This window comes from Anarhichas minor, unplaced genomic scaffold, assembly GCF_050575085.1.
Source record: "Anarhichas minor isolate MPS153535 unplaced genomic scaffold, ASM5057508v1 ptg000071l, whole genome shotgun sequence".
Classification (NCBI taxonomy): Eukaryota; Metazoa; Chordata; class Actinopteri; order Perciformes; family Anarhichadidae; genus Anarhichas; species Anarhichas minor.
The window spans coordinates 275,967-301,768 of NW_027466517.1; the positions used below are offsets into that span (position 1 = coordinate 275,967).

The 25,802-nt window shown below is 45.8% G+C and overlaps 1 protein-coding gene across 5 annotated transcripts; it reads right to left on the reverse strand.

The window, feature by feature from the left end:
• Positions 1-3: 3 nt before the first annotated feature.
• Positions 4-24,018, reverse strand: btbd8 (BTB domain containing 8). Of its 5 annotated transcripts, XM_076079137.1 has the most exons (19): positions 23,644-23,909; positions 22,955-23,073; positions 19,975-20,154; positions 18,626-18,750; positions 18,188-18,302; positions 16,232-16,321; positions 15,415-15,495; positions 15,231-15,327; positions 14,200-14,288; positions 13,117-13,219; positions 12,449-12,631; positions 12,147-12,302; positions 9,587-9,716; positions 8,708-8,769; positions 7,638-8,181; positions 6,947-7,034; positions 5,284-5,408; positions 3,258-5,198; positions 4-922 (listed from the first exon to the last, which is right to left on the reverse strand). In XM_076079137.1, exons 2-19 carry the CDS (start codon positions 23,056-23,058, stop codon positions 417-419), a joined length of 4,719 nt encoding a protein of 1,572 aa, XP_075935252.1. In that variant the 5' UTR covers positions 23,059-23,073; positions 23,644-23,909; the 3' UTR covers positions 4-416. The 5 variants fall into 5 exon arrangements, with proteins under 5 accessions (XP_075935252.1, XP_075935250.1, XP_075935248.1 ...); XM_076079135.1 differs by lacking the exons at positions 4-922; positions 23,644-23,909 and adding an exon at positions 23,917-24,018 and having other exon boundaries at positions 1,859-5,198; XM_076079133.1 differs by lacking the exons at positions 4-922; positions 9,587-9,716; positions 23,644-23,909 and adding exons at positions 10,800-10,941; positions 23,917-24,018 and having other exon boundaries at positions 1,859-5,198.
• Positions 24,019-25,802: the final 1,784 nt, after the last annotated feature.

Genomic DNA, 25,802 nt, shown 5'->3' on the forward strand with positions numbered 1-25,802 from the left:
CCTTTATTTTCAATATGACACTAAATGCAAGCCACTAGGCCAATCTTATTTTTTTTTTCTTTAAGAAACTTCAGTCAACCATATTATCAGAAGACTGTCATGAGAAAGAGGTGTTTTTTTTCTTACTCTATTCTTTTCTAGAGCTTCGAAGCAACATCAATTAAACAGTCAGACATACAAAAATAGCATGCATAACAGCCTGTTTGTGTCAAAAAAACAGTCAACCGAGGGCATGATGGGAAATTGCAAATAAGCTGCTGCAAAGCCCAGAGTTCTGCAGAGTCCAGAAAAAAAGACATGTCAAAAAGACAGACAGAGCATGATTATAAATCATAATGAATTAAGACAAAGTTGATGTAAAGACGTTCATAGAGAAGGTGTGAACTGTCCGGCAGGCTCTCTCTCTCTCTTTGCAGTCAGTGATGCGTTTCCAGTTCCACGATGGTCCACTCCCCCTGTGGAGATGCAGCGTCTTCCGGGGAGAAGCTGGTGACTGTGATGCTGGTGGAGGAGTCGTCCATGGGCGAGATGAGCTCCGCCCAGCGCTTGAAGGTCTCCTTCTCCGGGTACAGGAAGCCCTGCGAGTCCAGGCAGTCCCGCGACAGCGACAGCGTCTGCTTGATGAGGTACTGGGCCAGGTTGAGCTCCTCGGGCACGGGGTTTATGATGCCAAGGTTGGACTCGTGGTCCGAGAGGAGCTGCCTGAGCAGGCTCCAGTCCCGCTCGGCAAACTCATTGCTTTTGTCATCGTCCCCTCTTTGCTTCTCCTGCTTCTCCTCCTCCTTCCCTCTAACATTCCTGTCCCTGTCCGAGCAGCGCTCAAACGCTTCTCCCACATCCGTCTCGTAGATGGGGGAGAGGGCTTTGGACGGTCGGCGGTCATGTTTGCCGGTTTGATCCAATCTGTCACAACCATTGTCCCCTAAAAACAATTGACAATACTGCAAAATGACAAAGTGCTTCACTGCTCCACAGTTCTTTTACACATTTCAGAGACTAGTGACTGCGCACTACAATAAAACACTGATAACTGAATGTTTACTCTTAATGCAACTGTGTCCTGTAACAAGCAGGGAAGTTAGGTGAGGACAGCACGGAGAGTGACACTGACGGTCACATTGGGGTCAGTTAAATGGCTAAACCATCACAAAACTTAAATCCATTAGTTTGATATTCACCAACTTCCAACATGGATGTCAACGGTATACAGTTGCTTTAAAGGTAATGCAGGGAGGACCGCTGACCTGAATGCATCTCTTTATCCACCTGTTCAAACAAAGTAAGCCATGCATCGCCAGCACCAGTGAACTGGACACTGCATGTGTCCGTCAGTAACAGTGAGATGTGTTTTTGAGATTTACGTGCAGGTCTAATAAACAGACTTAAATATTGTCCAAAAAAAAAAATGCAAGCAACGGTGCTTTACTTTAGCAGCACAAAAGATGGCACACCACCGAGATTCTTTTGACATTCTGAGTTTTCTGTTTCTTACAATTTCAAAAAAAAAGGCAAAGGATGACGTCACCGATCACCGTTTGATAATGAAAACAAAACGATTGACATGTTTGCAGCGGGATGGACCCTCAGTAGTGGTGCAGCAGGATTTCTTATTCTGACTATGGCAGTGAAAAAAGAGAGACATGGCAGGACCGTGACGGCCGCTCTAGAGACGCATCACACACACTTTACAGAGGAGGCTGCTGACACTACACCACAAACCTACTGAACACAAGCTTATAGACAACAACAACAACAGTCTTCTTCAAAAGTAAAAGCCTATGTATCTAGACAGATATACGTCTACTGGGTATGACAAAAGGTAATATGTATGATGGAGAAAAACAAAGATGACAGATGGTAGAGGGGAATGTCAAAATAATTTAATAATAACATGCATGTGTGCAGTGCAAAATAAAACAAATACAAACAAACAAAAAGAAACCTCAGGAACAGGTACATTCTCCAGTAGAAATAACAAAAATGAACAGCGAGGAGATGCAAGGGGAAAGTCCCCCGTTTAACACACTTTTCTGAGAAGCAGTGGCAGTTTAGTGTCATCTATTAAATGATACCTTAATGTCAGGTAGTCACTCAGAAGAGACTTCAAGGAAAGCATTACTCGCTTGTAATTTACTTGAACACAAATAATAAAAAAAGGTGCCACACAGCAGTTTAACATCAACACATCTTTGGAAATTCATTTCCAGATGTTAGTGTGATTACTGTCAACTGAGAAGTCGAGCAGCGCCTAGTGATGCTATAACTGACGTGGTGTACCACAAGGTCCAGAGCTGTCTGTGCTTTTTTTGGCACCAAAGAAGAAGAAGCGTCTGGAACCAGAAGTTTGTGTTTCTCAAAATGGCAACGGTTCAGTACATGAGAAGCCAAACACATTCTTCTTTTACAATGAAGCAAAACCAAAAGCAACACACGCGGCAACATCTGCTGGGGGAAGGGGTTTATGGGACATGTAGTCGAACATTTGAAGAAACACAAGCTTCATCAACATCACTATCGGTGGCATAAAATGATCTCAACGATGGTCAGTGTAACAGTAATTATACCAACAAACCACAATTGATTTGGCAATGATATGTTGATGTTAAAGTCATATTTAAAGCACCTTCCACTATGTCACATGATCTATGGCTTGAAAAAAAAGGCCAAAGACTGTTCCACTGCATGAAAGAAATGACAAAAATAATCAAAGAATCTTATTTTTATGTACATAAAAGTGCATTGGTATGACTATGTCACAGGCAGATTCTTTTTTGACAAATACAATTCTCTGATCAGTCTTAATGAAATGTACACTGCCCCCCCCCCCCCCCCCCCCCTTGATGTTGAGTTACCAAAGCCTGAAAGCCTCTGCCTGAAGGTAGATCAGTTGTTTTAAAATGTACACTTTAGGTTACTTGCTATGATGAAACCAATCTCCATCTTTAAAAGGATATCGATGTTGCAAATTCAAATTGACAACAGCTACACAATCAATGGGTTGAAATGAGAGGAAGCTTTAGCTATGAAAATATGATGACTTCATTTGAATTTGAACTTGTATGTTTAACTAGGTACTGCACTATATCCTTTTTTTCTGAGAGAGGGATGGGTATACGCTGGATGTGGGTAAGGTCTAGGGATCAGAGCGGAGGAGAATGGATCTTGCGGGGATAAACTAAACCTTCACTGATGGAGTTTAGGGATAAGAGATGGCTTTGGATTTGGGGTCTAGGAAGGGTCCGTAGATCATACGTTACCTGCTGGAGATTGTGCAGCATGTACAGGAGACTCCCCTGTCAGCTGAGGCTCATTTAAGTCTAGATGTAAATCAGCTTTCTTGCTTTCTGAAGGGTTGCTGTGATTTTTGCGCAGCCCTCCGTTGTATTGTTCAGTGTGCCGCAGATCCAGGTGGCACGGGCGCTCCTGGGGAGGGAGGTCTCTGGCGTCGGCGTCGGCGTCCGGGAGGGGGCCGCTGCACTTCCCTCCATCGCCCTCCTCCCGCGCGGGCTCCCGGATCTCTGTGAGGAACACGGAGGATTTGTCTTCCCGTTCCTTGATGCGTTTTCCGCGCCCCGTCTCTGCACTTGTAAGGTGGCCCGGCAGGTGGTTCTGTTGGTCGCCGGCGGGGGCGCAGTTGGACCGAGGCGCTGCAGAGTCGGACTCAAAAACGTCACAGGGGGTCGCCGCGTCATCGGGCTGTTGAGGCGGAGTTTGGACGCCGCCCTCCTCTGAGCCCAGCTCCTCGCACTCGTCGACGGAGAGCAACACTGAGCGACGGAAGTTGGAAGTGGACTGGTAGTCGGGCTGGTCGTTCTCCTGGTCCACGCCGTCGTCGTCGAAAGCCAGGTTGATGATCCCCTGGAAGAGCGGCGAGGGCTCAGTTGGCGGCAGCGGGCCCGGAATCACCTCAACTTCGGACCTCTCGTCTTCTGTGGCCTCCTCATCTTCGTCCTCCTCTTCTTCCTCCTCCTCGGAGGAGAAGAGCTGCGGGTCGGGCACGCTTTTCACCGTCACGGTGGCCTCGACCTCTGAGGGCTCCTCCTCGTCGGGAAGCTCGTCTCTATGCAACCAGGAGCGAGGACGCTGCCTTACCGCCTCCTCCTCGCTGGTGGTTTCTGCTTCCCGCCCGCGCAGCCGCACCTCCACTCTCAGCCCCGCCCCGCCCTCACATATCTTCAACTCCTCCGGGGTGCTCGTGTCGCTGCTGCTGCGGCCCAGGAAGTCGTGACAGCGCATGGTGCCGCACTTGGACACGCCCCTGTCGTTGGAGCAGTCGTCGTCCTGCGAGCCCCCTGCGTCGTAGTCCTCCGAGCGGGGCTTGATGTCGTCGGAGGACGTGGTGTGTGTGCTGCCGGTCTCGGACCCCGGGCTGACCTGATGGTGGTTGCCGCTCCAGGAGGAGTCCTCTAAGGGAGTGTCGGTGCTTCCCATGCTGCAGGGGGTGTCTACGGGCCGTTCGGTGTCTCTGGGAGAATTTTGGGAGCCGACCTCGTGAGCTTGCTCTCCGCTGATGTGAGCTGGGATGACACCGCTCGGAGATGGTTTCACTTTACTCCCTTCAGTGTGCTTGCAAGTGTCTGCGTTAGCACATTTGCCATGGGGGGGCTTGTGAGCTGCTGGTGCACTCGTAGTGCTTTGTGACAGTATTTCAGTCTTCTGGAGACTCTGCTGAGGGCTTGATTCTAGTTTGAGGCTGAGTGGATCCCCTCCGCTCTGGCTTGTTGGCTGTGTACTACGTGCTGCAGGCTGGTCAGACAGCGATACCTCCTGACTTTCTTCACGCACCGCCACATTCCCAGTATTTACAGTTGGTGCAAGCTCGGTTTTACAGTCTGAATTATTACCATTCGCTGCCTCTTTTCCTTTGGTTCCTGATTTCTTGGAGGCAGATGCAGCTGAGGTTTTGGAATGTCCTCCAGATTTCGGAGAAGCTTTCTCTGCAGATGAATCAGTAGCGCTTTTCAGCTTTGGCCCAGACTTGGCAGCTACAACTGAAGATGGCTTGGAGGGGGCTTGAGAGGCTTTTGGTGGTTTAGTGCTGGATTTAGCCGAGGCTCCAGTCACCGAAGCGGGTTTGGTGATCTTCTTTTTATGAGCTTCACCGGCTGCTTTGTCTGGTGCTGAAGATTTCAACCCGTCTTTGCCGTCTTCTCTCCTGGGGGAGGCTGGCTTTTTCATGGAGGATCCATGCTTAGAGACTAACCCAAAGACAGAACAGGACATTAGGACGTTGCTCCAGTATACTGACAGACATTTGGATGAAGCAGACTGTGAACATCTCACCGTGGTGGTCCGGTGTGCCTCGTCCCTTGGCGTCTGCCTTTGCTGCCGTCACTCCGCTGGACGCTCTCTCTGCTGCACCAGTCTTGACTTTGCCACTTTCTCTCGTACTGGCCTTGTTGGTAGGACTGTGATTGGTTGATCAGAACACACACAAACGACAGAGTGACTACACACGTTTTACCAAAAAGATCTCAAATAATGAATACCTCTGGCTCACATCATCGTTAAACAATATTTAGGAGAGGAGCTGCAGGGAAATAAAACCTCAAATAAATATTCGACACCAGAGCGGGGCAGCAAAGCGTTTTCACCCAGTTTGTCAAGGACAAGCTGCTTTAGACATGAGCTGATTATCAATGCAAAGAATTTCAAGTTGTTACTTGTGTCCTTGTGAAGGATGTTGCATCCTGCGTATGAACAGAATATGACTGTAGGAACCGGAGAACAGAGAGCACACTTTGCTGTGTGCCAAAGGTTGATGGATTTTCATTATCTGACATCTTAGCGAATCTACCGAGGACAGTTTGATAGAATCTACCTGAGATTGTCACAATAGAAATAATATTACAAGTCAGCTTTAAAAAATTCATAATTTACAAATGATTTGTATCGAGGAGAGTTCAATGTTAACTACTCTCCCGGAGTATCTTCCCTCTGAGGGTATACAGCTAACTTCAGCACAATGTGTATTCTCCACAGATGAACACCTGTGCCATCTGTTTCTTTACACAAGACTGCAATGCAAAGATGTTTTCTTAGGCTACCAGCTATTTTGTTGGCTAACTTGCACGATTGCTTTCCAGGGAGACTGTTAAATATTGATGTGCTCCCGGGACAGATGGAGTTTGGATGATGCAGATTGTAAAAAGGGATATTTTTAACATCTTTGAAGGACAGATAAGAGGCTCGTCAGAAAACGCTACGCAGATGCTTTAAAACCTCCCGACAGCCGCACGTGGACTAAAAAAATCCACCAGGTGATACCGTCATCATATTTGTCCTACTTTTACATTACTGAACATGTAGGAAGGTAGGTTCGTTTTGCTTCCTAGGCCCGGAATGCTTTCCGCTAATGGAGGTGGGTGTATTGGCATTGAGCTCAGATTGCAATTTGGCCTGGCCATGTTAGGAATGCAGTGAGGATGCATGGCACTCAGACTTGTTCAGACTAAACTCAAACTCAGCCTTACAGGCTGCAGTGCGACCGAACACACACACAGTCAAAATAGTCAGTTCAACTGATTTCAGTCATTTTAGAGTAGGTGACTGCGGTCAAAAGTGCTTTTGTACAATTTAAATTGATTTAGCGTTCCTTCAAGATTTTGATTCTCATGATATATCTTTGGGTTACGTAAACTTTTGTCCTTCTGATATACAGTGCATCCGGAAAGTATTCACAGCGCTTCACCTTTTCCACATTTTGTTATGTTACAGCCTTATTCCAAAATGGATTAAATTCATTATTTTCCTCAACATTCTATACACAACAACCCATAATGACAAAGTGAAAACTGTTTTTTGCAAATCTATTAAAAATAAAGAACGAAAACATAACATGTACATAAGTATTCACAGCCTTTGCTCAATACTTTGTAGAGCCTTTTGATGTTACACCTAGCATTTCACCGATTACACAAGACACAATGAGAAAGCACTGACTCACCTGCTGATCTTTGCTGTATCCGATTTCTGAGGAGGTTTCGTCAGTGGGGATTTGTTCACCGCCTTAGCCTGCTGTTTGGGCTTTGCACCTAAAACACAGGAAATGAACCACATGCACAACTGTTAATTAGAATCTCAATTTGCTGAAGAATAAACCACAAGATCTTCAGGGTAGCAAGGATACACAGTGAGGGAGGAGGATGTGCTGCTAGTGAGCAAGCTCACACCACAGTCACGTAGAAAGTCACTTTCAGGGTGGGGTACGGGGACACATGCTGTGATTGTACGGGCAGGACAGGAAGCTGAGGCCCACTAACATCAGTCTGGGTTACCCTACCTCCTTAACCCCCCCCCCCCCCCCCCCCCGCCCCAAAGAAGCTCAAAGTGATCAGTCACACGTGACAGCTGCACAGGCTTTGACCTCTGCTGAGAGTTTCTACGCTCCGCTTTGCTTCCTCAGAACATCAACATTCATACATGACACTGCCCTCGTCTTTCACAAAGCCCTCTTGGCCATAACACAACATTCCTCATACTAATTAGTCTGCAGGTCCTTTCCGTAGATCAGCTACGGTATTCTGCCTGGAGCGTAATACTTGCCGACGCTAAAGCTCGTCTACTCTGTTGTCCTACATTGTAATTGGCGTCCGTCACGACGATGAAATGTAAAGAAGTCAAGAAGGAGAGTGAACCTGGGATGGAGTGGGTGTCGTTGCGAGGGCTGCTGGCACCGTTCTCTGGCGAGGCGCTGCCTGATGTGGATGAGGCGCTGGGCTGAGCGTGGCTGTTGCCAACAGTGCTGTCAGACTTTCCCGCTGAGCTCTTTTGAGCCTTCACTGCCCCAGTCTGGCTTGTAGACGTGCAGCTCGGGGGAGACGTTTTAGGCCTTGCACCGGGGTTTGGCTTCTTTTCCTGCTCCCTAGCGCCATGAGAGCTCCTGGGGCCATTGGCGCTGGCTACGTCCCGCCTGGCCCCCGCGGCTCCTGTGCCATTGACAACCGGCGTGCCAGCTGACGCCGTCTTTGCTTTTGCGGCTACACTGCGGTCCCCTGGCTTCTTCACATTCTTCGCCTTGGGCGTGGGACCCTCTCCCGGTTTGGTGGCTGTCCCCAGTCCATCGGACTTCATGGCTGATGCAGCGCTACGGGAGACAGAAGTTGCGTTTTCAGACACCCTCTGTGTCCTGTGCACAGGAGGACTCTCAGGTGCAGATGAAGGGCATTTTACCGCCCTCGACTGCAGAGAAAAAAATGTACCAAATTAGTCACGTAACCGTGAGGCAGGATTAATCAGCAAAGACCCAGGGCATGGTCATATGGAATATGAATAACATTAGTACAGATTACAGACAGGCAACGTTCTTCTTTTGACTGCATCAAACCACTTTGCCAGAGATCTGTAGGAGCTCCACTGCTCTTAACCGCTCATGCCTAACACGTTGGCAATCCCTCCCTGGATCGCCTCAGGCCGGCTTATTTTAGCTATACATCTGTTTAGAGAGGCCCTGCTGCTAATTCTATACTGCATCTGTAGGTGGGGCATTTATGACATATGGCATCTGTTGGCTCCAGACCGTCATCACTGTCAGGGATTAGACAAACTCACACGGATGTTTCTAAAACGGCCTCAAAAGTTCACATCATCAAGCTGAGTCAAAGTCAGAGTTACAAGTCAAATAAAACGTCATTGTGTTTTTGTTTCTGAATCAAAATTAAACCGTAAATAAAAAGATAAATGTTAATGCATGGTAGGATAATATTACCTGGGAGCTCGTGAATACAGGCTTTTTGCCAAGTCTTCGATTGTCCCCTTTATCAATGGCATCTGTGAAAACAGGATAAAAGGAAGACCGACGATCAGCCATTAGCCAGTTAGTATGCAAAACACACTGTTCAAGAATAAAAAAGATGAAAAGGGCTGCACCAATTATTATTTCCAAGATGCAAGAGGATCTATTCTATTCATTCACAAATCCCCATTTCCACACCCTGTGTTTACCCTTCGGGAAACAAACAATGAATCAATGGGTCGATCAGTCAGGCAAGGACTAACCCAAACAAAGCACAGACATTTCTAGACTTAATACAGTACAATTATAGAACCTACTGATTTATTTTATAATCAAAAGCAAATGAGGTGAAATGGACTCTATTTGCTTGTGTTATGTTTGCATGTGAGACCTGGAATCCGATTTCACTGGCAAGAAATGTACCAGTAATAGCAACACGCTGATACCAGCAGCCAAATTAATTATTCATGCGGTGAATTTCAACACGTTACAGCAAAGAAAACAGCACGCTATTTGTAACTGAGGAAGCTTCTAGTCATGGTCGGACCCACAAAGAATCCAGGCTTTCACTCCCACCCATGAAAACAAGACGGTTAAGAAGGTAGCTCACATGAAGCAAAATGTTTAAGAGCAGCACTGTGCCAACTGTATATGGGTTAGTAGTAGCCAGGCGGCTGTGTAGAGAGAAGCCATTAAGTATTAAATCAGCCCACAGCATATGCTCCAAGGGCTTCGGTTCATCTGCAGAGCCACTGCTTCAGCGCCAGGCTGGGTTAGGGGAGGGGGGCAAATACAGACACACCGCAGCATTAATATCCTGCTGTGTCTCACAGCGAGGAGTTCCTCCCTTACCTGCCAGTATCCTCTCTCTGTGTTTGGAGGACAGGGTCTCCCATCCCTGCGTGTGGCGGACGGCGTAAAAGGTCTGAAGCAGGAAGGTCCACAGCCGACTGCGCAGCGTACAAATCTGTTGCCTGAACGGCTGGCGGTAACACGGAGGAGAGAGTGAGTGAGAGAGCAAGAGAGAGAGAGAGAGAGAGAGAGGGAGGGCAGAAGAATGGAAAGGGGTGCGCTAAGGCACAAGCGAATCAGCAGCTGCTTGGAGAACCTTTCACCATGGCAACAAATACCCCTCCCTCACTTTCCCTCCCCCCCCTGTCTCTGTTGCAGAATCCACTTGAGCTCCCTTGAGCGGAATCAGTGATGTCAGCGGCTGATGCCCATTCTCCCGTTTCCACGCCTGATTATAAAAACAGGGCTGGAAGGCAGGGGAGGAGCCATCTCCGCCTCCTCCGCTGCACTGACCACACACACACACACACACACACACACACACACACACACACACACACACACACACACACCCAGCAGATACACAGCCAGAGATTAGTGAAGGCCGCTGGCACACGTCACAGTCTCCCTCAGCCTAATCCATTCTGCCGTACTGTACGGTGGTTACAGGGGTTATGTGCTCTAACTTGTGCAGCCAGGTCCCTTTCTCCTGGAAGTCGGCTCACAGGATTAACCCGTCTGCTTTGTTCGTCTTTAATCTCTTAACTGTTTGACAGACACGATTTAAAATTATTCTCACCGATATTAACAACGCTCACAGTTTGAGACTTTCGAATGTATCATCTTGATTTCATGCTTAACTACCACAGGCCAACATTTCAATACTTGTTGATGCATCAACTCATAGCTACAGTCGGCTTCCTCTATATTTAAAGACGTCGCAGGTGAAGGATGGAGTTGGCGGCTTGGAGAAGTGATGCCCTCCGGCATTCAAACAAACAAACGTGCTATCATCAAAAACATTTCTAGTTCTAAATAACCGAAACTGCTACAGGTCAAAATTGGGATGAAACTTGTGATGATGTTCTTGAGACTCACTGGCTGCATCCTCTGTGTCGTGTGTTGTTAACGGTAACCTGTGGAGTTTTAGACCTCGACTGGAGAGCAAAGCAGCGTCAGACCCATTTCACATCCGGGTTAGGAGCAGCGCTGCAAAGTCACGTTGGACAACTCATGCCGACCCATTCAGACCAAACCATGAACACATATTTACCCAAAAGTCCTTGCTTTGGTCTGAAATGCCAAGTAAATGTGGAGTTTGCTCTTCCAAAGCTGTATCCAGAATGAAGTAAAGCATATTGCGATGATGAAGATGAAAAAACACGATGGTTGTTAGAAAGGATGGTCGAGTAACTCTAGTGGAAGGAGAGAGAGCAAACACTTCAGAGCAGAAAGGTAAAGCTGTGTTCACACCTGTAGAAAAAGCACTTTCTCCATTGAATACTAGTCTGTTGAGGGTTCAAATTGACTTACGACCAACAAAGGGAAACTCACCACCTTCTATGTGGCTGTCCAATCAGTGTCTATGGTAAATGTATTAAATTAAAGCAAGAAATTCCTCAGTGCCCGCTATACTGACCCAGCAGGATGAGATCTGTTGTCCTTCCTGCATCCAGCGCCGTCATGTGACGCGACAGTGACGTAGTTGGATGAAAGGAAGAACTACAAACTACTTCAGCTTGGATCTGTGTAGCCAGGCGGCGTGCTCTAAATGCTGCTCAAAAACAGTTCTGTTTGCTTGTATTGCAAACTAGATACATCTCTAACAGAGAAAATGACATCCCGAAAATATGAGTGCAGAGGACGCGGATACATGTTCCCGTGTTTTGGGTAACTCGGATATTCAGCTGTATTTAATTGGGCACGGCCGAGGAAATGCAGCATAGAGAGGCCAAGGCTGCAGCTGCATTAGCCGTAACAGAGGATAAGGCCGGCGGGGATCAGCTAGCGCCTAATTTATACTGCTACATGTGAGCACTGCCGACACAGCTCCACAAGCAGGACAACTCCGCTTCCTGGTCAATACAGCAACGCACTGAGACATGTATTTCCTCATGGACTAGATTTATCATCCCTCCAGGCATTCCAGAGATATCGCGTTCACGAGGATGGACACAAAAAAACAACGCATCTCAAGGTCCAATTACTAGCTTTTTACAGAGGTCCCAACAGCATCTTACAGTCTTCTCTGGGAATCCCACCATTGTTGAATCAAACTCTCTAATCTCTGACTCAAGTCAGATAGTTGGACTTACTTTGTCCAAACATCGAATCCTTGAGGAAGATCATTAGCAGCAGTTGAAAGCTCTGGCAAAAGCTAGTAAGTGAATATTGAGTTTGCTTAGAATCAGACCACATGTCACCTTTTCGGGCAGTTTTAGTGCACTTGTTTGGTCAGAATTCAGGCTACATCGACTCCGTTCTCACTGGTCTTAAATGAACGGGACTAAATGGGACCAGGACTACACAGTTCAGATGTGAGCACAGCACATTAGTCTCAGTGGGATGTCTGATTTTGAAAAGACAACTGGTTCAGTACAGAGAATGTGCTTCATTTCACCTCCTCTTGTTTTTGCCCCCCGTCCTCTTCCATGTCATCTCCACACAGATAGTGCACAGCAGCGAAAAGATCACAGCAGTTGTCGACAGCCACACCTTCTCTGATGGCCGAACACAGCTTCTTCAACAACGTGGGCTCACGGGTAAACTCTTCCCTCTGTAATGGAAGGTAACAGACACTGAAAAAAAGCCCCCGTAGAAACCAAAGCCCCATCCGTCCCCAGGTCGTCACAGAAAAAGCAGAGTGCATTAGCACGACTGCATTAGCACGACTGCATTAGCACGACTGCACCGCCGCCTTACCCTGCAGAGGTCCTGGAAGGCCTGAGTGTGGATGACTCTGGGGAGATGCTGGACGATGACATGCAGGCTCTCCTCCTGGAGCTCTGTGGCGAGACTCCTCACCTGTTGGGCCCACTTGACTTCCGGGAGGCTGCCAATCAACTGCTCGGTGCCACAGAGCATGGTCACCGCGTTCTGCACAGTCTAAATGGAAACGTCTATTAGCTAAAGAAACTCTGGCAGAGGTGCAAAACACAGAATAAAGTCAAATGAACACAGCCCGATATCAAAGCACTCTCTTATCTCTGCCCGGGACCTATTGATCGGTGGAGGGAGTCCCAGAAATGCGTAATGGTTCTTGGCCGGCTCTGAATCTTAATACTTGCCAAGAGCGAACAATAGTACATTTGTCTTGCTTTACTCACAGAGTGCACCCCGACTCTTTGATAGTGATGAAAGACAGACTCGAGATTCAATTACCAATTACAAGGCTGGATCACTCTGCATCCACGTCGTATTCCTAAATGAGTCCGTCTTTAATAACTGACAATTTAATAAAGGTCATGTTTGATTGGATTATGTTTGGAGTTCCTTCCTGTGGAAAAAACAACTCTGGAGAACGGGTTGATGATATTTGTGCAATTACATGAACACAGTCCTGCTGATGACTCCGGGGGGGAGGAACTCACCATGGTCTCAGTTACCGCCGTTAGACAGGCTCCGTGGAGCTCCGGGGACAAGAGGGAGAAGTTCCTCTCACACCAGGTCTTCACATAGTGATCAGCGACCCACCTGGAAACACACACATCGTGGAGAGTATCTGTAGATCATTGCCTTTGGGTCTCTGTAACAGGAGTGTTTGGTTTCTGGGCAATTTGACTTTTTCCACCTTAATCAGTCAAAAGGAACTCACGGAGGCCCTTTTCTACGTTTACTGCAGCGTCAAACCGAGGAGGCTCGGTCGGGCAGAGCTTTGCTCGAGGGACAAACGGAGCGAGTGAGGATGAGAAGGTCAGTAACGCACTGCTGCACAGAGCAGCGCAGCTTCCATTCACCGTCACACTCGCATGACTCATCAAGACTCAGCAGAGACAACCCCCCCCCCCCCCAAAGATCAGGAGCATGGTTTGCCTGCAGAAGAATCAGCTGCAGGAGAACTCTAAAGGAAATATTCTCAGTTTGTGCGCACACAAATGCATCGGAAGGAAATATAAAGACATGACAGCACATAGGTTTCCAGTTATATCTCACGTTATAACGCAGCACACTAGTGTCGATGAAGTATTGTTTCCTGGACAGCAACCTTTACAGATGCCTTTAACTCTGATTCACTTCACTTAAATACAGCTCAGATAAAACAACACAAATCAATCAAGACGTGTGAGAAATTTATGCAGATTTTTCTTAGAGTAATTCATTTTGAGAATCACAAATATTGATACGTTTTTGCTCAGCAGAGCGGTGCATTGAATCACATTAAAGCAAATTGCATTACACAACTAACCCCGAGTGACTTAATAACACAGAAGTGTGAACCCACATGCTGGTTACCTAGCAACAAGATGCTGATGTAACTTGCAGCGGTGAGAACGGTGACAGGTTAACATGTCGCCCTGGATTTTATATTACACAAGCAACTTTTAAGGTCAAGTTTGACAAAAGAATCAATTTTCGGGAGCATTAATAAAAGCGTAGTGACTTTTCCAAATGTTTACGTACATCATTTTCCATCTGTAACACATTTCTAGGAAAGCAACCACAGACACACTCACCTCTTACACAGCGTGTGCAGGTTCTGAAGGCCTAAGGCGTGCGTGAGCGACAGACACTCCAGAACCGTTTTCTGAACCCCGTCGATTGGCTGCCGAGAAGAGAAAACAGCATCACTATTGACACTGAGCATGCAGGCGCCATGTGACAGCAACGAGTGTAAAGCCAAAGCAATGAAGAAGGGATTTGTTCTCCGTGTCTTCAGCTGTGATACTCCACATACTGCTGTGTCACTGTTGTTCTGGACTACAAAGGGATCACTGCACTGAAGAGCTCTGATGTACGATGATAAGATTATAGAGAAGAGAAATATTAGAAGTAGAAAAAGTCGAACTATCATTTAGAATCAGTAACATGTGATGAGGTGCGATGATGACACCTTGCATTCAGAGTGCATGCTGTGTGGATCACATCAAGCACTCTCTATTGACAGCTGACTGAAGGTCAGCCTTTCAAGTCGGGGTGCATTGATCCAACTTTTTCTCTCCCGATACTGGTTGTCGTACCTAAACTCTAGTGCTCTCCTTCACTAGATCTCACTAACTCATTGGAATAACTCGTATGTAAGGTAACTTGAGGCCAGGGATTATTGTGGTGCAACAAAACTAATTCTGTGGCCCGCCGTGATTAAATGAATGGAACTGAATTTTTTTGTTGATGGCTTTGACAAACAAAGAAGAACTGGACCACTCAAATCATGGCAGATACCCGATCCACTTAATGAGGTCGGTATTGGCCCAAATTTCAAGCAGTGTGGAATGAACCGGTTCTCGCTTCACAAACTCAGTACATTCAACAGATTTCCCAGAGCACAGGAAACACGCTGCTGTGATGTGTAAGAGCGTTGTTCACGGAGGCCTGAAATCCTTTCATCTGGTTCCATGCTATCATGCTATGGTGGCATATCAAGCCTAATATTATTCATGTTTGTGTTTAGGTACACGTGTACCTACCGCACACATAATAATAATAAACCTATGAAATCCCTCGTTTCTCCTCTCATATTCACTAGTACTCCTGATGTATAGCTGACCTTGGGGAAGAAGCGGCAGTAGTCCCGGGTCAGAACCATCTCCACCACATCTTTCAGTCCCTCTAAACCCAACATGTCTGCTGCCAGCACCACCTGACTACGGGACAGGAGACACCAAATACAGATCAGGTTGTATTCTATGGCCCTGTATTCAAATTATGAACAGTCTGCTCAAATACAGCACCTGGCACTGGCTCCAGGTGGCAGATCCACGATGGCCCCATACATGAACTGGAGCAGGATCTCCATCTCATCTGGCCCTAAACTGGAACGGTTAACAAAATGATAAGTTTACATGTCATATTCCTCGTGTTAACATACAGAATTGTCCCCGAGCACAGTCTAATGTTATCTCGGTGAATCCAGGCACACCGTGTTTTATTGTCTGTACTGGAAACACGACTGAGGATGCTGTAAACAAAGCCCATATATCATGCAGCACTCGAGCTATGTGACTGCAGCCCGAGGTCCACTTCACAGGATTCGCCCCCCCCCCCCCCGCCGCCTCGCACGTCAACGCAGCGGCTCCTCACTCTGACAGCCAAGTCTTCCCCCGTTACCCTCAGATCAGTAATGCTGAGGCGGGTGACACGTCTCTCCCTGGAGGAAAAAAAAGGGGCCTCATTTGCCTTTCCCCCGCTGTGAAGAGACTGCGAGACCGTGGTGAGAGGTCGGGGGGGGGGGGGGGGGGGGCGCGCACAGGCAACGTTGCAACCTTGCTTGGTAGAGAATCAAAGCGAGCCATTTGCAATTCCTCCGGTAGTGGGTGGCTGTGTGAGTGTGGAGTTCAAACATGGCATTGACAGTGAGTGAAACCCCCCCCCGCCCCCATACTGTACGGAGCCACCTCTGTAGCGAGGCCTGAATAATGAATGCGGCACATGCAGTAATTCAGCCGTGTCGTTCAGGAATGAAATGTAGCCCCGCTCGAACCAGGAGCGGAGGTGTTATTATCGATCCATGTGACCGGCTGCACGACGATGCTGACGCGGCAGTCTTACCCTTGCAGAGTGATGCACTGTCTGGAGCTCTCCATCCAACTCCCACTCAGCATGGCTCGGAAGTACTGGGACCGCGCACACAGGATCGCCCTAGAAACCCATCAAAGCATGTCAGATCCGCCCACCGTTTTAATATTTCACATGTCATCACTTAAGCCTGTGTGTGCTTAAGTGGCTTTGAAGTGACAAAAATATAGTGCGTGTTCTGTGGTCTCTGGAGACGGTGTATTTTCTGAAGATTGTACTGTCAGATATGGAAATATAGTACTTAATTAGCTTCAATAAAGAATAAGGCTGCTGATATTCTAAATCACATGAAAACCAAAATTGATCCCTCTAACAAGCACTGCGTGTGTATCAAAGCATGAGGCATCTTATTGCTCTGGAGCTCCGGAAGCTATTACACACTCAATGAGCCGTTGAACCGAAGCACAGGGTGACATAAATATGACACTGTTGCTCAACACAAACACTGTCCTGCTGCCAGAAACACTTACTGCAGCTGATTATAGCCCCCAGCTTATGCACTACGTCCTCCTGTCTGAGTTAAGTTTGCTAGAAATGACGGTGCCCATCTGTTTTAGGAAACGACTTAACTTACACGATACGTTTGAGCCCTTTTGTAAGTGTACATGTAAAGGTGGAGAATGACTTTCTCTTGATACATCCTTCTACTTTCCCCTGTCTCGGCTGGAACAGTTGTGTGTGGCTCGGTCCGTTTGTTTCCCTTTTACAGAGCCAGTGCTGTGTATGAACACTAAATTAATTTGAAGCATACACACAGTCTACTGGGTTAGAATCGCTGACTCCACCGTCAAGTGTTCAGTAGGAACCAAAGGGCTCCAGGCTGAGAGCCACAAACAGGGTAGATATAATCATAAAGTACTGTGAGAGCCACAAACATATCGTTGCTGTTACGTAAAATAATATGCAGAATAATGCCAGCCGTATCATCTTTAAATACATGACACTGTAATGGAAGTCAGTTGGACCCCTCTCTGTTCACCCATGAATTCTTCCAGCATAACTCGTTAACTGCTGATTCTGTTTTACTGCCGGGTGTAACACCGTGTGACTTCATAAAAGGAGTTTATAATACGGATACAATTCTTTATCACAGTATGTGTCATTTTTTACATCAAGATTGTGTTATAGACCGTGGAAGTGAAACTGAGGAATAGTTAACTACATGGTAGATCAGCCCGAGGCAATACTGACAAACCCACATGATGCGATCTTAAGTTCACACCAATAACTTGTATCCATACAGAAGAACTTCATCTAGGTATCAATATCAGAGCTATGAGAAACATATTCAAGAATAATGTGTAATGCCCAACATTCATTTAACATTGACCAACATTAAAAGGACACCTCAACATTATAACCACATGAAGCCATAATAAATCATATTCAATTCTTTGCCATGCTCTACTTTCTATGATGTGCAGCCGATATATTCCTTTCTTAGTAAGTGGAATGAATCACTGTTGAGCGCAGTGAGAGGTGAGATTTCTTCGACAAACCCAGACTAGGTTTTTATTTGTATTTGTATTATTAGAAATTCCTATTTGAGCAAAAAAGGCTGCAGAAGCCCTGATTCAGTCTCTGGGTGCAGCGCCTCACACTTTGCCGTTCAAGAGATCACTGCTGCAGAGCAACCAAAAAGAATAGCCCAGCTTCCTCTCTCTGACAAGCTCTCTCTCGCTGGCTGCTCCCCCGAGCACGAGCTGGGAGAAACCTGTCTCCATGGTTACCAGCTGCTGGTACCACCTCTGCATCGCTGAGTGACCACCCAGCGCTGAGAGTTAACAGCAGATGTGCGACCTCTGTGGTGTTCTACATCTCGTGGAGGTGATGTGCCGACGTGAGCGTGCTCTCACCATGCCTGCAGCCTATGACGATGACCAGACGTATGAATGAAAACGGCTGACAGGCCACCAGAAGAAGCTCTACCTGTGGCAGCAGAAGACCTGCTCCGCTACCTGGATGGTGATGTCACACTGCTCCCCCCTCTGGTACAGATCCAGCAAGTCAGCTCCGAGGCCCGAGGCCGGCTCAAGAGCAGCGTCTGGAGGGAAGTTGAGATGGATCATGAGGAAGGGCGGGGGGGACGAAGAGAACGTGTGAGACACATGACACGGGTATTTGTGTGTGTGACAAAGCAGCAGTAGCTCTCACTAAACCGCTAAAAATAAGGCAAACAGTGAACAAAAAGGTTTAAAAGTGTCCATAGTGTGGCCATGCTGCAATTAGCGGTAGCGGCAACAGGGATCCAAATGAGATTAGCTCCTAAATGGATTACCGCTGAGATAACATGATGTGAAGAGGGGGAGGGAGGGGCCACATAACCCAGAATAAACCCTCTGTGGAAAACGCTGTTCGTCTGTTTACCTGAGTCATAGGAACTATGAAGGTCCGCCAGGTTGGGGACAGGCGAGGTACTTTGTGGTGCTGAGCCCTCCACGCCTGAGATTATTTCAGACGAGCACGTGCTCTGGTCTGCTGTGTACAGGCGCCTGCAGAGGGGGGGGGGGGGGGGGGGGGGACTAAAAGTTAATTAAAACTAGGCCTTCACACTTATTTGAGTTACAGTCTCATGTGATGCAATGCGACTTCAGTGACACACAGTGCAAAGCCACAGGCTGAGCAGGATTTTCTATTTAACCTCAGTGAAGCATTTCATAAAGTGACCAGCAATCCTCTAAAGTTACTAACAAACTGTTACAGTACATTTGCCACGAGTACTTCTGAAATATGCCGTAGCATCCCGGCATATTCTGCCATATAAATCTGGGACCGGAAATTGATATCGGTGCCAAATCTGACTGGAATCGTTACTAGCTGCTTTATTAAATTTGGAGGCAACCTCCAGGATTAAGATATCATCATTAATTAATCTGTGGATTCTGTTTTATTTGAATAATGGATCAATCATTTTGTCAATTCTCCAGAGCACAAGTGGATTCAGATTGCGTGTTTGGTCCGACCAACAGTCCAAGAAGATATTCAATGCATATAAAACACAGAAGAGCAGAATTAATCAGGTCACCAGCAGCAAAGACACTCAAACAAATAACTTATTGTCAGAATAGTTTCAAATCAATATTCTGGTGATTGTCGAACCGATTCATGAAAAAAAGGATCTAACTAAACAAATCATTTTAATAAGATACCTGTGAATGCATAAATATGATGTATTACATGGAAACTGAACTTTGGTGTAAAAGGAGCTCTGAGCACTCTAGACTCATGATAGTGAGACCAAACATGACGACTCTTTCTTCTTGTCCTGATTATAAACTGCTAACGAGACTCTGAGGGGCCGCTCTGCAAAACCTCGAGGAAAACGGCTCAGCTAGCAATTTACAGATGATTGTAAATACCGATACACTTCAGGATGCGTGCGACTCAACACCGACATGAAAACGAGACGCATTATAGAATGGCTGCAGAGTTTGTGATGCCCGTTGCAAACAGCAGCAGATCCTGCAGATTAAGGACGGAGCGCATGGCGCCCTCTGTCAGAGAGTCTGTGAAACTGTAACACCACAAGAGAGGGATAAATGCTGTCTCCGCACGGCCCGACTAGAGAGCACATGTAGAGATGTTGCTTCATGTGAAACTATTCAGCGGTATTATTTTTTTTCTACAGGGGCAAAAATAAATAGTCTAAAAGCCCAAGGCGGAAAAAGAAACAGCAACTATAAGCTTTATTTAACATTTGACCCCCCACGGCCTACCTGAGGAAATCCTTCAACCCGGACAGCTCATAGCCGGACAGATGGACAGCGGAGGGGTCTTTGTGTGTCTGTCCCTGAAGGACATGAGGAGCTCTGGCCAAGAGCACGGCTCTGTGAGCCTGAAGCGAGCCGGACCCAGCGTACAGAGAGACATCCGCCTCCAGCTCCTCCTGCAGCAACCTGGGGAAACGCATTAAAACACTTTATTAGGGAGCAATGTCCTCAAAATTCTCTTTCACTAACTGATTAAAGGGAAAAAAGCATACATGCACACCATCAGTGGGAATCATTGCCATTGACTAGAGAAAAAAACAATACAACACAAACTATGTTTGGAGCCAATTTGGCCAAATTAATAGAAGTTGTTGTGATAGCGATACTGGAAACACCTGCTGCACAGCCTGAGATGCTGGATTGGGTATTTAACGTACATTTAAAAGCCAACATAGAAACAAAGAGCTTCTTATCCAACCTCTAACATCTACGAGGCCTATTTCTCCACTTCAGACCACCACGAGCACAGTCCTGAGGCGGTCTGCTTCTTCTTCTCCATCATTATCTCTCGTCCCGCCTCTATGACTGATCTGGGTGACCCAGAAACCAGTCCGCTAAAGGCCAACGGGGCGGTATGAGATTCAATTTGCGTGATGCGATGTCCATTACTGTAAACCTCTTATTGAAAAGTGCCCGAGTTGATGAAGCACTAGTGCAACAAGCAGACTCACATCCCTGTCAACTAAAACCCAATAAAACTGCTGCAAAGATCCCCGTGAGCTTGTTTCTGGTGAGTCATCTGTGAGGTTTACTGTGATGTTGCTCTGCGCCAGGTTTTATATTCCAGATCCACTGATCCTGTTAGCTGAGGGGAAACCCCCGCTCTTGTCTATACTAATATGTAACAAAAGTATCTTACATTTTCTAAATTCTAGGATGTATTTTGAGACTTAAGAGCAGTATTTCACCTGATTATTACACATAATTGAAACCTGAACGGATTTGTCTCATTTCACCGAGTTAGTGAATTGATATGTTTATTTGCTGTCAAATGTGTGTGTACGGTATTTTTCAACTCTTCTGCAGTTTTCTACAGGATTCCTGACATTTGAAAGCAGTTTGACAAAAATAATCTGAAGTCACAGTCCTTACTTAAAGCTTACTTCACGTTTTCAACTACACCTCGCAGTCTTTCTCAGCACAAGTTCACATAATATAAATTTGTATTTAAAGCAATAAAAAGAAGTAAGGGTATTTTAAAATGTAAAAAAGTAATTTCTATGACAACTAAGGAAACTCCATCCTTTGAGATCTGTGTTTGTATTGTACTTTAATAAAGTTAGAGTGGGTTCCCTCCGGGTTCTCCGGCTTCCTCCCACAGTCCAAAGACATGCAGCTTAGGTTATTTGGAGACTCGAAATTGCCCGTAGGTGTGAATGTGAGCGTGAATGTTTGTCTGTCTCTACATGTGCCCTGCGATGAACTGGCGACCTGTCCAGGGTGTACCCTGCCTTCGCCCAATGTCAGCTGGGATCGGCTCCAGCGCCCCGCGACCCTGAACAGGATAAGCGGTTTGGATAATGAATGAATGAATGAAAGTTAGAGGACTCACAAGAGAGGGATTACACAGATTAAAGCAGCAGCAGAGGCCGGGATATCCTGACTCTTTGCCTCTAAAGGATCATGCTCTTTGACAGTGTTGACAATTTGATTGCATCTAGCGGTGGTTTTGCAGACCTTTTCAAGACTGTGGTAACATGAGCCACAGAGTGCAAAGCCGCGGTAACGCCACTCGCCTCACTCAGAGACCATCCTCACCATAATGACACGATTTAAGGAGCAACGGACTCTGGCGGCGGCTGGCGGTACCACGGTTTGGCACACTGCGGCTCACGTTACCGCGGTTTCACAATCACGTCGGAGAACTACGGTGGCCTTCAGGTAACGTAAAAAAAAAAAAGCAAAAGACTTTCTGTAGAGCCTATGTTTGGTTTGTTCGTACTGGTCTAAAAAAGTAAAAAAGAAAGCAGTGCAACACATTTCCATTAAGAGGACTCCTCCCTATGGAGATATGAAGGGCCCATCCGTAGCTGATGAAAACACAGCGAGATTGCAACGAAATCATTAGACGTTCCCGTCTGATTTTAGAAAAAGATTTTATGTCTTAAGTAAAGGCTGAGATCCCCCCCAATGACATCATCAGGATTGTTTTTCTAACTGTGTAAAGCTCCTCTCGAGCCACACGAGAACCGCTTTAAAAGCAACTACACTTTGTGTCAAGTAAACTACACTTAATGACTGAAATTGTTGAATCGCCCCTTTAAAAACTTAAAAGTGGTAATTGAGTAAAGATTTTTGTGTCAAACTTGTTTTATATGACAGCAATGATCCTGATCACACTGGATGAACCAGCTGGTCTTTATACCAGTGTAGTGACCGTTGCTTCCCAATAAAAAAGTCACTACGGTTGCTGTAATGTTTGATCTGACGCGTGCCATAAATAACAACGTCCAGTTTCGAATATAGGCATTTTATTCCTCACATAATCAGAGTTCACCACTTTGTCTTCAGTTATCCATTTTCTCCTCATACCAATAAATCATAACATTTGCATTCGTTAAATCTGCACGTTAAATCTTCACGGTCAAAAACTGTTTGCTTCTACCTATTAGCAACAACCTGTGTCCAATGACCCCACTGATTATATTACCTGTGGCCTGAATCACACCGGTACTACGCCCCCATGTGGTGGGAGGTTGTACAAAACAAAAACAACATAATGGCTCTTACAACCAGTTCAGGCCTACTGACTGGATGATGGCAGGCCATTCACAGGCTCCAGATGAAATCTGAGTTTTTTATATTTCACAGCCCTGCGTTGCTTTGACCACAGTGGGAAAACTTTTTTTTTTTAATTGACATTTGCCAATGATCAATTTTTTAAACCGTGCTTTTGCAGTCGAGTGTGTACCGTCACACGCCTTACCTGTCAAGGTCTGCAGATAAAGCAGATGATAAACATCTCCTCAGCTGCTCTTTGTGTCTGCGCTCTTTGGCCTGGAACTCTCTGGCAGCCTCTGTGGTGATCATGGTTCACTGGGTTCTCTGAGACAGAGACAAGACGGACACATGTGAACTCAAAGAGTAGCAGGAATACATCCCAGCGGCATGAAAAGGAAAAACAAAACAGACACTGCTGGAATATAACAAGCCACATATGATGCAATTTAAGGCTTTTATATTTTTGAATCATATGAGGTCAGCTTGACCTGACTCCCTGAGGTCACACGAGCTGATTGGCTCTGCTGTGAGGAGTGCAACACAATCTCTCACCACACAACTGACTCACGTTCACCAGCAGTACAACCCAGAGAGGCGCTGTTTACCGATTTGAAGAAAATCACTTGAAATGGGAAGGGATGACCTCGGCAAACCCGACACGAATTCAGTTAATATTATGTGTCCAATAAAACGATTTAACAGTAACGTTAACGTTACGAATAAACGAGAATAATAGCTTAATTAGAAAACCAGCTTCCCCTTATCTTCCAGGAAAAACACTGACAACATCACCAAGACTGACCAGCTTCCCTCTATTTTCCTATTAGTTTAATTTATTACACAATAAAACACCCTCAGCCACACTCGTACAAACATAACGTCACCTCTGCTTACACGTGTATTGTTCTTGTTCTCTGCCCGACTCGTTCTGTGCTGTGAGCTGAGTAACATCACTCATTTTCCTCTCGTAGCTAGCATGCTAGCGCTAGCTAACATGGGCTAACGTTACCGCTAGTAACACTAGTTAGTTATTTTCTTGACCCTTAACCCCTGAATGCCTGCTGACATAAATGGACCTGTAGAAATTAATTGTAGCAAATGTCAGTCCTTAAGTGTGAGGTTCCGTAAGGAGCTTGAGTATCTTCATTAACGGGCTGACCCACTGACCGATGTTGTTGACATCGCCGCTGCACGCTGTTCGCCACCCGCTAGGACGGGACTCACAAAACGCAGGAGGAGTGGACAAGTCGTCACACCCGGAAGCTACGGCACATGCGCAGTGTAAAAGAGGGCGGTGCCGTGCCCATGTGGACTCAAATGATGCGTTCATGTACTGCAACTAACATCGAAATTCTAATCAGTATTTCATAATGAACGTCTCTGGTCTGCCCGGTGATAATGAGAAGGTTGTGTATACTGTATGTATCCGACTTATCTCATAGAGCACCTCACGTTATAACTAAGACTACATCGTAGAATCAGGGCAGCAATGATCTGAATTGATCTGAATTGATCTGAATTGATCAGTAGGCCTATTTTTGCAGTTAATATTTCATTCAGCTCGGTGCATTTTTTCAATGATATTTTGTTGTTGTCTAAACGCTACACTGTAAATAGACAACTTTATAGTAGACTATAATAGCCAAATAGTTTAATAAAAACAGTGTCCCACAAGCTTACATTTCTCTCATTCATGTATTTTTGAATGTAACAAAACAGACAAACATCCTATTAAAAAAGCTAATGATAATAATGATGCTTATAAAGAGGAAATAATGTATCCGCTCCAATCTGTATGATATTCATATGTTCTTCTCTTAAAAAAGGTAAAATACTGACCTGAAAAATATGTGCTGGTAACAATATTTCCGACTGCCGATGAAGGCAACAAAAGAGCTTGCCCCTCATTGGCCTCTCCTGCATCATTGCTCTTAACCTCTGATTTCAGTGCAAATGTAACTGCAAATGTTTGAATCAGCATTAACACAGAAGTCAAATCTGATTGGACGGTGAGATCTACTGCAGAGTGATTTGGTGCAATATTGATTTTACAACTTTCCTAAGGCATACTTGAAACGAATGGGTCCATTAATAGTTAATTCACTAAAGCTTTGTAAATCATAGAATAAGCCACTAATAAGGAAAACAATCAAGAATGGTTTATATTGTTTCTGCTGGTTTGAAACAGACAATCATGCATTGCCTGAATGATCTCTTCTCTAAAAAGCTCAGCAGTATCCGTGTGTGTGTGTGCTGTTGTGTGCAGACACAGCACTAAAAAACCTGTTTATGTAAGACTGATGAATACGCACCTCAGTGTAATTCCACATCAACAATTCTGTTGGCATGAAACCACGTCGAGAGGGAATATGAATCTAAAAAAAAACATCTAAATGTTTGTTCTACTGAGGAGACCCAAAATAAATGCCGTATCACTCAGGTCTGTTCTATATTTAACAGCACGTCCATTACTATTTCTGGTCTTTTTCATCTGTTCTGCGTAAAAGCTCGGCATGACAGTTCAGAGACGGCAGCAAACACATGGGGACATTAGGGCACGCCGCACAGCTTCAAACACACCGCTGTTATCATCACCTTAAAAAAATAAAAAATAAAAATAAAAAGAGTAGTGTGGTCCAACAGATTGACACTTAGTTTATTTATAAAATCAAATGGTGTAGACTCAGCTCAGTGAATTTCAAAATGCAGTGTGTAGGAATAGATACAAAAAGAGTACAATAGTCAACCACATTTCTGAAGATCAAGGTAACAACATTCTCTACATTTGAGTATCTCTGAGGAAAAACAAAATACAAAAAAAGAAAACTCCTCCAGACAACACGACCTGATAAAGGGAGAGGGAGAGTCACGGCTCCCAAAGGTCTGTGCCCGAAGAAGAGTGGAGCGACCCGGCCAAGCGCAAAAGTATAGCAGGACGACACCGCATCCCGGTCTCTCAGGACATCTTTACAACGGCGACAACTCGAAAAGTTAAAAAGGCACCACACAACACAAGTCACAAGGAGATTTTGCCACACATTTTGTAATGCTGT

Coding starts and splice junctions, on each gene's coding strand:
- btbd8 (XM_076079137.1), bottom strand. CDS start 23,058: ATGATCACCACAGAGGCTGCCAGAGAGTTCCAGGCCAAAGAGCGCAGA. Junction 12,632..13,116: donor CGGCGGTAACTGAGACCATG/GTGAGTTCCTCC, acceptor GTTTCCATTTAG/ACTGTGCAGAACGCGGTGAC. Junction 9,717..12,146: donor GGGGGCAAAAACAAGAGGAG/GTGAAATGAAGC, acceptor TGTTACCGCCAG/CCGTTCAGGCAACAGATTTG.